This window comes from Lepisma saccharinum, chromosome 2, assembly GCF_977018435.1.
Source record: "Lepisma saccharinum chromosome 2, izLepSacc3.1, whole genome shotgun sequence".
Lineage (NCBI taxonomy): Eukaryota > Metazoa > Arthropoda > Insecta > Zygentoma > Lepismatidae > Lepisma > Lepisma saccharinum.
Genome location: NC_139230.1, coordinates 113057662 through 113070470, shown reverse-complemented (window position 1 = coordinate 113070470; position 12809 = coordinate 113057662). Strand labels below are relative to the sequence as shown.

General features: G+C 35.6%; 1 protein-coding gene across 1 annotated transcript in view; it reads left to right on the top strand.

Moving 5' to 3' along the window:
* Positions 1-12809, top strand: part of LOC145984118 (protein artemis-like) — a 173923-nt gene that overhangs the window by 21523 nt on the left and 139591 nt on the right. Inside the window, exon 3 of the mRNA XM_083117552.1 lies at positions 9337-9602. Within this exon, the coding sequence (XP_082973678.1) occupies positions 9337-9602 (266 nt within the window). The remainder of the gene's footprint in view (positions 1-9336; positions 9603-12809) is intronic.

Sequence of the window (12809 nt, the reverse complement as noted above, 5' to 3'; positions counted from 1 at the left end):
GCCACTTGCGTATGCTTGCAGTCTGCAGATAAGTTTACGCAGGTCTCTGGCCAGCTGAAATGCTATGAAGAAATCGCTTTTTCCTTCCCACCTTTGAGTGTCTGCAAAAGCTACAGACTATACTATGTAGCTCGTTTATCTTATTTTTGCACATAATGGGTGACAGAAGCTCTCAAAATGTTTGAATCCATTACATTTCACATTGTGACACAGAAGTGTTAGTAGATTTTCTATTCTTTTTTTGGGTAAGAAATAAAACCATTTAAGCCATTTATGTATTCATGAATATGGATTCTTTAGTTCCAGTGACAAGGGCTTAGAGTATGCAACACTGTAGGGGGGTAAGGAAGATCAGGGGTAAAATTGTGGCCTTGGACTGACGTTTGCTTATTTTTTTCAAGTTTTGTGCTCCGATCATCTGACACAAATACTGTTGATAAAATACATGTAGGGCCAGTGGCGTATTCTGAAAATTTGACCTGGTTTACTGCAACAATTCTTATTTATTGTGCATAAGTAAAGTACTCCCCTGTGCTTTGCACCATGCCATGAAAGTGTATAAGGGGTGTGGAGGTAGGGCCCCCCATTTTCTTGATCACGGCCGAAGGTGGGGGTGATGTGATCAGCACCATGCCCCTGGCTGCCTTTACCCCCCAGAGTTTCCTCATGGTAGCCACTTTATACAGTGCTGGGTGGGTGCCGGAGCTGCTTGAACATGTGGAAAAAATTCCTGGTTCTCCCCTGCCCGGGAGAATATATTTATTATAATGGAAATAAAAATCAATGCAGGCATGCAAGTAAACAAAAACAGTAGTCCAACAACTTCAAATTTTCTGATAATTTCTGCATAAACCAGATAACATGGGATAATATGCCACTGCTATTTGGAATGGAAAATGATGATTATATTCCTTCAATCAAAAAAGGCACTTTTTTTCAATCAGAGGTGAATTAAAGGCACTTATATTCTCTGATTGAAGCTCAGACAAATGACTGAAATTTTCTACGTAAGCTAGTTATAAATCTGCAATATCTTGTGGATAAATTAGTCATCTTGTTAAATTTTCAGAAGTAATGGAACAATTTGTAAATACATTTACATATTTTGGCAGTTAAATTCTTAATAGTTTTTTGAGTAGAGACTTTTATTTTTTTATTTCAGAAATTGAACGCAACAGGTATATTACCCATTATACAGCCCCTGGCCCAATTATTAGACGCATATCCAAATTTTATTCAAAATTTTAAGGATGTTATTATCTCGTCTATTTTTTTTTGTTGTTCTCTGTTTCTTTTATTTATATTTTATTACATGAAATATTACATTGATTACATGTGAACCTTAACAAAAAACAACAATTACTTGATAAATTAATTGTTACAAATATAATTTCTTACTGTGTTTCTTAAATATTAGCTATATAATATGTACATGTGACTGGAAGTCAATTTTAATATTTGGTTGAGCAGCCTTTGGTCTTTATCAGTGCTTGGATTCATTTTGCCATACTATCAATGCATGCTTGTTCTGTCTCTTTCATATGAGGATGGTGAATCCACACTTGAATTATTTTTTCAATTAGGCCAATTCTCATCGTAATTGTTTGCTTTGCAACTTCTTTTTTCACTAGGTACCAAACATTTTCAATTAGGTCCATATCTGGAGAGTTTCCCGACCAGGGCAAGAGAGGGACATTTTCACTCTGTAGAAACTGTTTTATTGATTTTGCGGTATGGCATGAGGCTCCATCCTGCATGAATACGAACGGTTCTCCATTTGGGAACCATTCTCTTACTTGAGGTAGCAACTTTCTTCTATACTGTTCTTGCCTCATTGTTCCTTGAACCAAATACAGACATCCTGTACCTTTGCCACTAATGACTGACCAAATCATAACTTTTATCGGATGTTTGATAGTCTGCACAACACAATCAGGATTGTATTTTCCACCTGGACGTCTTCTCACAAACAGATTCATTCCCCAAGATTTCAAACGTGCACTCGTCACTAAAGCAAACAGATCTCTAAAAGTTCAAATCTTTTTCTTTGTGAGCTTTTGCCCAACAAAAACGTTTATGAATCATAGCAGGGGTTAATTTTGGCTTCTTAGCAGGTCAGAGAGCCTACGCCTTACTGTTCTTTCAGATGCACGAACACCACTCTTTTCAAGTTTATCTTTAAGTTCCTTTGTACTCGCAAATCTATTCATGAGGCAAATGTTCTTCAAACAGCGTAAGGATCTTGGAGTAAAACTTGTTTTACATCCACATCTGTCCTTTTGTGGCTCACACTGTCCACCATATTCAATTTTCTTCTTTATTTGCCTCACCGATGCTTCAGACACATCAGATCGTCGAGAAATCTCACGATTAGAGAACATTTTTGTCTTTATTAGTGTCTTAATTTCAGCCATCTTTCTCGGTGTCAAGTCACTTTTTTACCCGACTCCCTATGTTAATAATTAAATTTAAAAATATATACTCAGAGTGTACAAAAACAATATCACTGCAAAATTTAGCACAAATACGATTCACTATTCTCAAGACATCCTCCTCTCAACTCAGCTTGAATTAAACTGCGGCATGTTCGTTCAACAAGGACGACGTTTGGTGTTGGTGGTATTGTTTGTAACAACAGAACCTCCTATTTTCATATTGTTCATTACAATAATCAAAGTTCAGCCACAAAGAACCCTATTGCAACATTTTAAATGTGAAAAGTAAGCGAACTGTTAAAATTGTCCACTGTGTCGAATTACATTACTATGTATTATTATTACTATTACAATTATTGTTATCAATGTTGTACAAGAAAGTGCATTTGTACGTATTACTCGTATTTGCCAGGGTTCAAATAACGTACAGGAAATTTTTCAGACAACTAATGGTGAATTTTGTATAATTTTCCCGTTCAAAACTATTATTTTCAAAAAAAATTGTGGTGCATCTAACAATATGGCCAGGGGCTGTACAATAACATTATTGATTAATTGCACAGATCAATGTAGTAGGGTGGAGGCATTAGTTTTGGCCACTACCTTACTTATGGCCACTTTCCTGTTCATATTCAATTGGTAGCTACCTAGGTGATCCAAAGCCAATCAGTGAACAGCTTACATAAATCAGTGTAAAATAAGCTTTCCAATTTGATATTCGTGTTTCCTCTTTGTAGTTCCTGTAGTAAGCTTGTTGTAAGGAAGAAGCTGTTTGTTACAGTAGAATTTCTTATGCATTTTTGTAAGAAAAGAGAGAGCTACAATAATGTTTTCCACAGTTGTTATATATATCAGGAACATATAATTTGTTCAGAGGTAAGTTTAAATGTTAGAATTGCAGTATTTATATCCTGAAATATAAATAACCACAAAACAGTATGTGTAGACCACATGGCCATTACTAGATGCATGTTTGTAAAGATTCTTTGATTATGGCCACTGAAGAAAATGATTGCGGTTTAATAATGTATTGTTTTTTTACAATAAGAATGGCTACAAAAGCTCCAAAGAGCTTTGATATAAGGAAGGAGAAGAGATTCCAGTATTCCCCTGCAAAAGTGAGGAATGCACTGAAAGCCATAGATGAAGGAATGAAAGTGGCAACAGCAATTAAAATATTTGGAGTGCCGAGGACAACTTTAAGGAACAAATTTGCAGGGATTTCTCCAAAATCTGCAACAGGACACTGTGGTCCACATTCTGTACTGGGAGAGAAAACAGAAAACGTGTTAGTCAAGTGGATACTTCAATGTGCACAACTGGGGTTGCCTGTGGATAAAGAAAATTTCATGTCTTTTGTTTAGAAGGTACTAAATGAAGCTGGAATAGAGCATTCTATGCCTACGTTTGTGAAGAATCGTCCAGGGAAAACGTGGTATTACAGGCTTTTTAAGCGGCACCGCGTCCTATCACAGAAACATGCAGAATATTTCAACAGAGCGAGAGGCTCCGTGACTGAAGAGAAGATTCGTAAATGGTTCGATGAAGTTCTTACATCACTGAAAGATGATGGAGATGTCCTAAAGAATCCAAACAGAATTTTCAATATGGATGAAACTTGTTTTTGTCTTACTCCAAAAGGTGGATTTATCATTGGTCCAAGAGAACGTCAAGTATATGACGAAAGTAGTAACTCTGATAAAGAATATTTTACCACTTTGTTTACTGCAAATGCTGATGGAAAATTTGCCCCACCACTAACTCTCTATAAATATGAGAGGATTCCTGCTGCAGTAGCTCAAGCTGCTCCACCAAACTGAGGGATTGGGAAAACAGAGAATGGCTGGATGACTGGAGAGAGTTTCTTTAAATACATGGCTAATGTGTTCATTCCATTTCTGGATCATGCTGAAATTCGTCGACCAGTTGTTGTATTTATGGATGGACACCGTTCACACTTAACACTGCACCTGAGCCGTCTGTGCCGTGAAAATAAATGGTATACCAGAGATGCGGGTTAGAGTCCTGGTCAAGCCTGCATTTTTCGCTGAAAATTTCTTCGTGGCATTTTGTTGTTTTGTTTACTACGGAGTGACCTGAGAAGTCTGGAAATATTAATTTATGTTGTTCATCCATTGAGAACTATATTATTTACCTTTAACATATTGTGTTCCATCTGTATTACTTCATTATTTGTTCATAGACAAGGTGGCCATAAGTGGGGAAAATGGGTGGCCATAAGTGAATTTAAGTGGCCATAACTGAAGAATAGTGTCATGTTTGGTTAATATTTTTAAAACTTTTTCCTGACTAACTTGTTTGTTAATGCTTAGTCATAATGTACAGACTCTGTACCAGTGATCATAATTTTTGTAAGCCATCAGTAAAATTATTATTGTGTTAAAAGTTGTATACTATTGTACATTTTCCTTAAGGTTGCCATAACTAATCCCTCCACCCTATATAGACAGAAAACATTTAACAAACATACAAGTCTTAGGTTCTATCGTAATTTATGTAATTTTAGTATATTCCTTTTCAAGATTGCGGTTGGGCAAAATAAGTCCACACTGTTTTCACTTTTGATGGTATCATTGAATGTTTTACACATATTCCCAACTGGGGATATTGCCAGAGTGTTGGTTCTATTATGACAGAGGGTGAAGAGTTGCCTTCTTGGTCGTAATTTGCTTGAGGGGAGGTAGAAGTCGAGCTGTGACTGGGCGAAAGGAGCTTCAATGAGTATTTAAAATTTTGTGGAGGAAAATGAGCTGATGCATGTTGTTGAGAGTTGTTAGGTTAAAATATCCGAGAAGGCTCTCACGGGATTCCATTTGAGGGTAAATACCATCTACATTGTACTTTAGGTGTCTTAAGAATTTAATTTGAATGTGTTCTATTTCGTTTATATCTTGCTGGGTTTGAGGGTGCCACACACTGCTTACGTATCCAATTTTCGCTCTAATGTAAGCATTATAAAGCATCATTAAGCTTCTGAGATTTTTGAAATCTTTGCATGTATGCGTTATAAATCCCAGAAGTCTGTAAGCCTCGTTTGTTATGAAGCTAACGTGCCCATGAAATGTAAGTTTAGAATCAAACAGGACTCCTAGATCTTTGATTGTTTCTACCCGTTTTATTTTTGTTTATTTATGTAATATTCATATTTTATTGATGTAGTGTTTCGAGTATATGATATTTGGTAACATTTTTTGCTATTTAAGATTAGTTTGTTGCTTTTGCACCATTCCACAAGACTGTTTATGTCCGCTTGTAACTCGGTGCAGTAACTGTAACTGCAAATTCCTTTGTATATTTTTATATCATCTGCAAGAAGTAATTTACCCAATTGATTCAGATGTTCATAAAGATTATTTATGTATATGAGAAAGAATAAGGGACCAAGGTTAGAGCCTTGGGGAACTCCCGATGTAGCTTCAAATTTATCAGAAGTATTTCCCTGAAAACATTGGATTCGATAGATTGTATAATTTCAGTTTTTCTATTAAGATTCTATGGTTTACGGTATCAAATGCTTTCGAAAAATCTTTTTAAATTACATCTACTTGAGCTCCGCTATCCATCGTGGTTGCGATAAAATGAGTGATTTCTGATAGGTTGGTACAGACAGACTTTTTACATAAGAAACCATGTTGATAAGGAGAGATCACTGATCGTATGTGATAAGAAATGTGCTTGTAAAGAATTTTCTCTTAAGAGCTTTGCAGGTGCTGCCAGGACTGCTATCGGCCTGTAATTCTGTACATCATTTTGCTTATTTGTTTTTGGTATCTGGATAATTTTTGCTAATTTCCAAATATCTGGAAATGTTGAGGTGGAGAGCACAAGATTGAACAGCGTACGCAGGGGGTATTTGAGCTCACCACATCCTTTAAGTATGTAAGGTGGAATTTTATTGGAACCAATAGATTTTTTTTTGGTTTAAGATTTTTTTATGGCGTCTTCGATTTCTTTAAGACTAATATCTGATAGGTTTAGTTTATCGATTTCACTGTAAGATAGAATATTCAGCATCTTATTTTTTTCATAATCCTGCCGATACACCAATTGAAAATATTTAGCAAATGCAGTTGTTACTTCTAGAGTGTCAGAAAGTACTTTATCTTGATATTAAAAAGGTTCTGCTCAAAGTTGAAATTCTTAAATTGTGGATATTTATTTGAGCCTTGGGAATAGAGAGGGACTGCTTTATATAAATTATCCTCCACTGGGATGGCACCCTCCACTTTGAATACTCTATTCAACGCACATGTTTAAATTGGCCCATGCCAAGCATTTGAAGAGGAAATATTTATGTGTAGAGAGAACAATTATTACATAATACAACAGGAATAACCACTACTCAATCATAAGTGTTCTTAATGCTTTTAAATAGGCCATGTTGTACTGCAGGTTCAAACTTGCATGTGTATTGTAATATCATAATGGCAGCTATAATAATAATAATAATTATTATTATTACACATTTGTGTGAAATGGAATCATAATCAGTCTCTTGCCTGACCCCAAATGTCACCACATGCCCCTGCCATAGGGTGAGTTGAATGGTGCCATTTTGAAAATGCATGGTAACCCCCTACAGTTTTATAGGTCCCTAATTTAAAGAAACTTCTACATATACGATTTATTTTTATATGCTACTATTCATGGCTAGAACTGCTTCCATGCATGCTTTTAAATTCATAGAAATTGATTTTTGGCTAGTCATTGGAGTCCGACTGCCACCAAAGCTGGACTCTACCTCTAAGAGTGTGCCACTTATCTGAACAGAATTGTTCAAAACCAACATTTTGGGTTCACTTTTGGTATTTAATATTTGTTGTTACTATGGTGAGTAAAATTCTAAAATAAAATAAAGAATTCAAAAAATTTCCATTGTATTTGGTAGAAAAGGAACTTTTGTATGTTTTTAATGATGAAATAAGTCAACTATTTATTTCTCTAGCTCATTTGATGAAATACAAACATTTCTCTGACTTCTTCCCCTCCGGTGGCACAGTGGTAGCATCGTTGCCTTGTAATCAAGGGGTCCCGGGTTTGAATCCCGGTGGAGGCACAGAGTGGTTTGGATCCCACTTTAAACTGTAGGTCCAGTCCTGATTAGCCTTTCTGTGCATAAAGTGGATTTAAAACAACAAATCAATCAATCAATTCTCTGACTTCTTCAAAGCTAACACTTGAATATTTCTCAGCAATTTAAAATTAATATATTATATATATATATATATATATATATATATATATATATTTTTAACGTGGCAAGTTTCTTTTCTAAAATATTTTTGTATAATTTATTTAGTTATTGCAATAGTATGCGTTTTGTTTATTTGTGTTATGATACCACATTTTTTCTGCATAATTAATCAGTGTTCTTGTATTTTGCATAAATAAGTAGTTAAACTACATTTTTGTTTAAGTATCTTTCATGTTTGGAATTTCATTCTGTATTATATTATGACAAGATGTCATAAGTAATTGTAATTCTCTGCTTTTGAGACCTCAGGAAATAAACATTACAGTGTGAATACAAGGCCTCTTCAAAAAGAAAACAAACTTTTTTGTAAAGTTTGTATTTAAATTTATTGAAGAGAACCAATGGTGATGTTGCCTAGCAGTGTCCTTAGTCATTAACTTGGCCCAGTTTCAAAGCTGCCGCTTACTGCAGTAATGCAGTAGATTGCATTGAATGAAGGTGTGTTGAGGGCCCGCTGCAGTTTTCAGTTTCCTACCATGAAGTAACTGGATGAGCAGAGAGTATGTGTGAAATTGCAGAAACCTTTCAAAGAGACGTAAACACATTGTTATGAATGGTACAGACATTTCAGATCAGGTTGAACCTCCATCGAGAATGATGAATAAGTATATCTCATGTTAAAGTGATGTTGATCATGTTCTTCGACTGGCAGGGGATCGTCCATTCGGAGTGTGTGCCGCATGGTTCCAAAGTGAATGCAGAATTCTATGTTAATGTCATGCAACGATTACAAGAAAAATGCAGTGCAATAGGCCAAAGATGTGGCAGAACAAGTCCTGGATGGTTCATCACGGTAATGCACATGCTCATTCCTCGCTCGTCCGGGAGTTTTCGGCAAAGTACTAGATACCTGTTGTTCCACCACAACCGGCCTAATTCCTTGATTTGGCACCAGCAGACTTCTTCCTCTTCCCCAAGATGAAATCAACCCTGAAAGGTCACAGATTCCAGATAATAGAAGAGATAAAGAGAATTCGCTATGGGACCTACAGGCAACTTCAAAACTGGAGTTCCAGCAGGCATTCCAGGACTGAAAGAAATGCTGGAAGTGGTGTGTGCACAGTGAAGGGAAGTACTTTGAAGGAGACAAGTCCAAATAGCTGATGAATATTACCATTTTCTCAATTTTGTAAAAGTTTGGTTTCTTTTTGAACTGCCCTTGTATCATGTTTCCATCAGGCAGCCCCTATGGCAGAGTGGTTAGGACATTGTGCTACGATGCCAGGGGTCCCGGGTTTGAATCCCAACCTGGCCATGGATGTTTGTGAGTGTCCATTCATCAATCTCATCATATCATCACTCATCCACATCTTCGCAAATTAGCCAAAAGTGGCACAAAAAGTGAAGTAAAATAAAGCAAATCAATCAATCACGTTTCCATCAAAAATACATATTTCTAGTCATATTTAATCAGCTTTTAAAGTTTATTTTATTGTTTTATTTCTGAAACTTGTACTAAATTTTCAATACTACTGTTTAATAAAGTAGAAATTGAAAGGAAATACTTATTACATTACTATATATGAGATTTCTTCTGTTACATAATCACATTGACATTGTCATTACATTCAGGTGTTATTATTAATGATTTAAGATTTTCATTGTTATTTGTACACTTGTTTCCAGGTTTCTCTTTGAAGGTCATATGGGAAATCTTCTCTACACAGGAGATTTTCGACTTGCAGTTGGTGACATAAAGAAGTTGAAACTTTTACACAATTCAGATGGAACATCAGTAAAACAAATAGATGCATTATATGTAGACACAACATTTTTTTATGAAAAGTGCTCACATTTTCCAAGTAGGGAAGAGAGTGTTAATATGGTTTATCAACTTGTATATGAGTGGATAGACCAGGGTTCACATTGTGCAGTCCGTTTAATACCTCCAGGTGAGTAAATGTTTCAATTATAACATTTCTTATCTGAGTTCTACTTGGTGCCTGAAAAGAAAGTAGTGAAATATCATAAAACCTTGATAGTCTAGAGCAGTGGTTTCCAACTTCAAAAGGTCCGAGGGCCAAAATTATATCCAGCAGTTGATTGGCGGGCCGCATTTTTTTGGGGGGGTGGGATTAAAAATTACAAAAATTGTAAGTAATGAACTGAAAATGTAGTACTTTCGCATGACCTAAATTTCTAAAATGAGGCAAAAGAAACTATGGAATCACAGATCAAAATTGTATAATTACAATTTATTTAAAAAAAAAACCAATACTTATGGATGAATTGAAAGAAATGAAAAACACACCATACAAATAAGAATCCTTCATAGTAAGTGTAAAAACTAAGGCCGATCTGCTTCTTTTATTAAAGTTGGAATGTCCACTTCAATTTCTGTTTTTGAAGGTCTCGGAAGGTGAAGCAGTGAAGCATCTGCCAGTCGGCTTCTGTAGCGGTTCTTAATGAACTTCATTGAAGAAAAAACACTTTCACACGTGTACGTGCTGCCGAACATCGATGTCATTCTTTGCTCAAAACTTTGAAAGGTATTTGAAAAACTCTGGCCCTTTTTCTTGCCATTGTTGTTTGTAATGAGGTAGTATTTTTCCCAACGTTCTTGATAAGTTCTATTTTCATTTTGAATTTTACGATTTTTGGAGATATTGCTCATTTCGATATTTGCACAAACTTTAACAATCAATCACAGTACGATCCGAGTTGGAACACTGGAAATCTCTTCGTACTTCGTGTGTAGAAGAACAGATCTGTATAGCACCGCTCTGCAGTTTGTTTCTAAATACAAAGAGTGAAGCCTTCGCTGAAGCGGGAGAGTTCATTCCGCATAGCGAAGGGGTAGAATGCATGGTGTGAAGAGAAAGTTATGTCACTTTAGATACTTCTGATCATCATTATTGACTGCAGAATCAATTCTACCTGTGATATTTGTCTTTTTTCACAGAGCTTCCATTCATTCAGTAAAAATAGAATGATTTTAATAAAAATACATAAAACTAATGAATTTTGCAAACTGCCTTCGCAGGCCGCCAGTTGGGAACTCCTGGTCTAGAGGATCAGTTACATAATTGTGCACTTTTTGATGCAAGTGTAAAGTTTACTTACAGTCTAACTGGTCAATTAAAACTAGTTTTAGGGTGGAACAAGTCAGAATTGCCATTCTCGTGTGTATGGTGGTTTCATTGAAATTGGCTCTTGAAAATGTATTATTTTTCATATCAAATAAAATTTCCTTTAATCTTATTGCTGTAGGAATTTTTTCAAGTTAAAATCAATGAAAATCTATTTGGAAGAGAATTTGATATTTATATGACTTCTAAATTATTTAATTATTATCTTTTTAAAAATATGGTATCAGTTATGACCAATTCCTGTCAAGGCAGTGCAGTGTTTGGTGTCAAAATGCATGTTTTGGGAGTGCTGATTTTAAAGACATACTTAAAACTACTGTTGGACATTTTCATGTAGAGTTAAGGTGTAAGGAAGGCCTCATTGGCACAGTGGCCAGTATAACATGTTACCTCATCAGGAGTTCTATGTTTGAATCCATGGTATGATATAGACAGTGCTGGGTTGGCAGTCTGGCAGTTCTGGCAAATGCCAGAAGTCCTGGTCCTGTACAAGCAAATTTGGTCTAGTACTGTACAGCTAAATTTATCACACATATGCTCAGTCGCAGGTGGCTTCATGTTGTTGGTGTCAAAATTTGATTAACTTAATAGCTAGGTCAGCAAAATTGAAAAGAACATCAAATTCAAATTGAATCTTCAAGTTCAAGTGTTCAACTTCACAGTTACAAATGAATTGTATCAACTATACAAACAAAATTTTGTTGGAAAGTTGATCTTGTGATCTTTTGACAAATTTCCAATACTATACTCTTATTGCATCAAAATTTGAGTATGTTGTACTTACCCTTTAGTAGACAAGTGGTAAACATGTTTACTACCTCCACATGGCAGCAATTGATGATGTTATTTCAGTTTTGTCTTTTTTGTTCATTTGTATACATATGAAGGTATGACATACTTGAATCACAAAACAATATACATGTTTATTTTTACTGTTATTAACAAATACAGTTTGAAAATGTCAATGTTTCCCCTAACAACATTATGGGTTGCATGTTTGTAGAAATATACCACTGCTACATAATATGTACTACACTTTGGTCTATTGTGGTGGCCACAGGCGTGTATTCAATACCAATTTTTGTGTAAAATTTCTATTTTCTTCTTCTTCCTTTAACTGCCACTATTGGGAGGTAAAACATATAAACTTCACCTCCGCTGAAAGCCCTGTCATTCTGGAAGAAAAAAAATATATCTCCACAATTAGTTCTCAAGCTACTTTTTTTTTTTTTTGCACTTCATACCAAGTTTGAAAAGTGCACCCATGGAAAGTACTTGACGAGGTTGTACATATAGAAGAGGCTCTCATCTGCTAAAGGTTCACACTCACGGTACCTATTGTGACATCAGACATCACTCAAAATTCCTACTAAATATATATATATATATATATATATATATATATATAAGTAACATAACAACCGAATGTTCTACAAACCCAAGGAGATTCTTCTCATTACTAAATTCAAGAAAACCAAGCCCACGTATACCTACTGATATTGTTAGTGGAGAAGAAAGAGCCGAACTTTTCAATGCTTTTTTTCATGAGAACTTCTCCCCTCTCTCAGTTTCTGACCCTCTCCCCCACTTAAATGCAGTCTGTCCTCACACACTATCTTCAATCAAAACGTCCCCCGAGGAAGTAAAATACCTTCTCGCTTCATTACCCCTCCACCGGTCCCTAGGTCCAGATGAAATCCCCACAATATTCTTGCATAAAACTGCCGACTCCTTGACTCTTTCCCTGCCTGCCTTACTCAACAAATTTTTCTGTGAGGGTGTGTTTCCGAAAAACTTCAAACGGGCCAACATTGTGCCCATTCACAAAACTGGAGATAAAACATGTGTAAAATCCTATAGACCAATCTCACTTCTATTGCCACTATCAATTATTTGTGAAAAAATCATCAAAAACAGGTTACTTCAGTTTATGTCACCGTATATCAATACAGCACAACATGGTTTTCTTCCAGGCAGCTCTTGCCTAAGAAATCTTTCCGTCTTACTTTC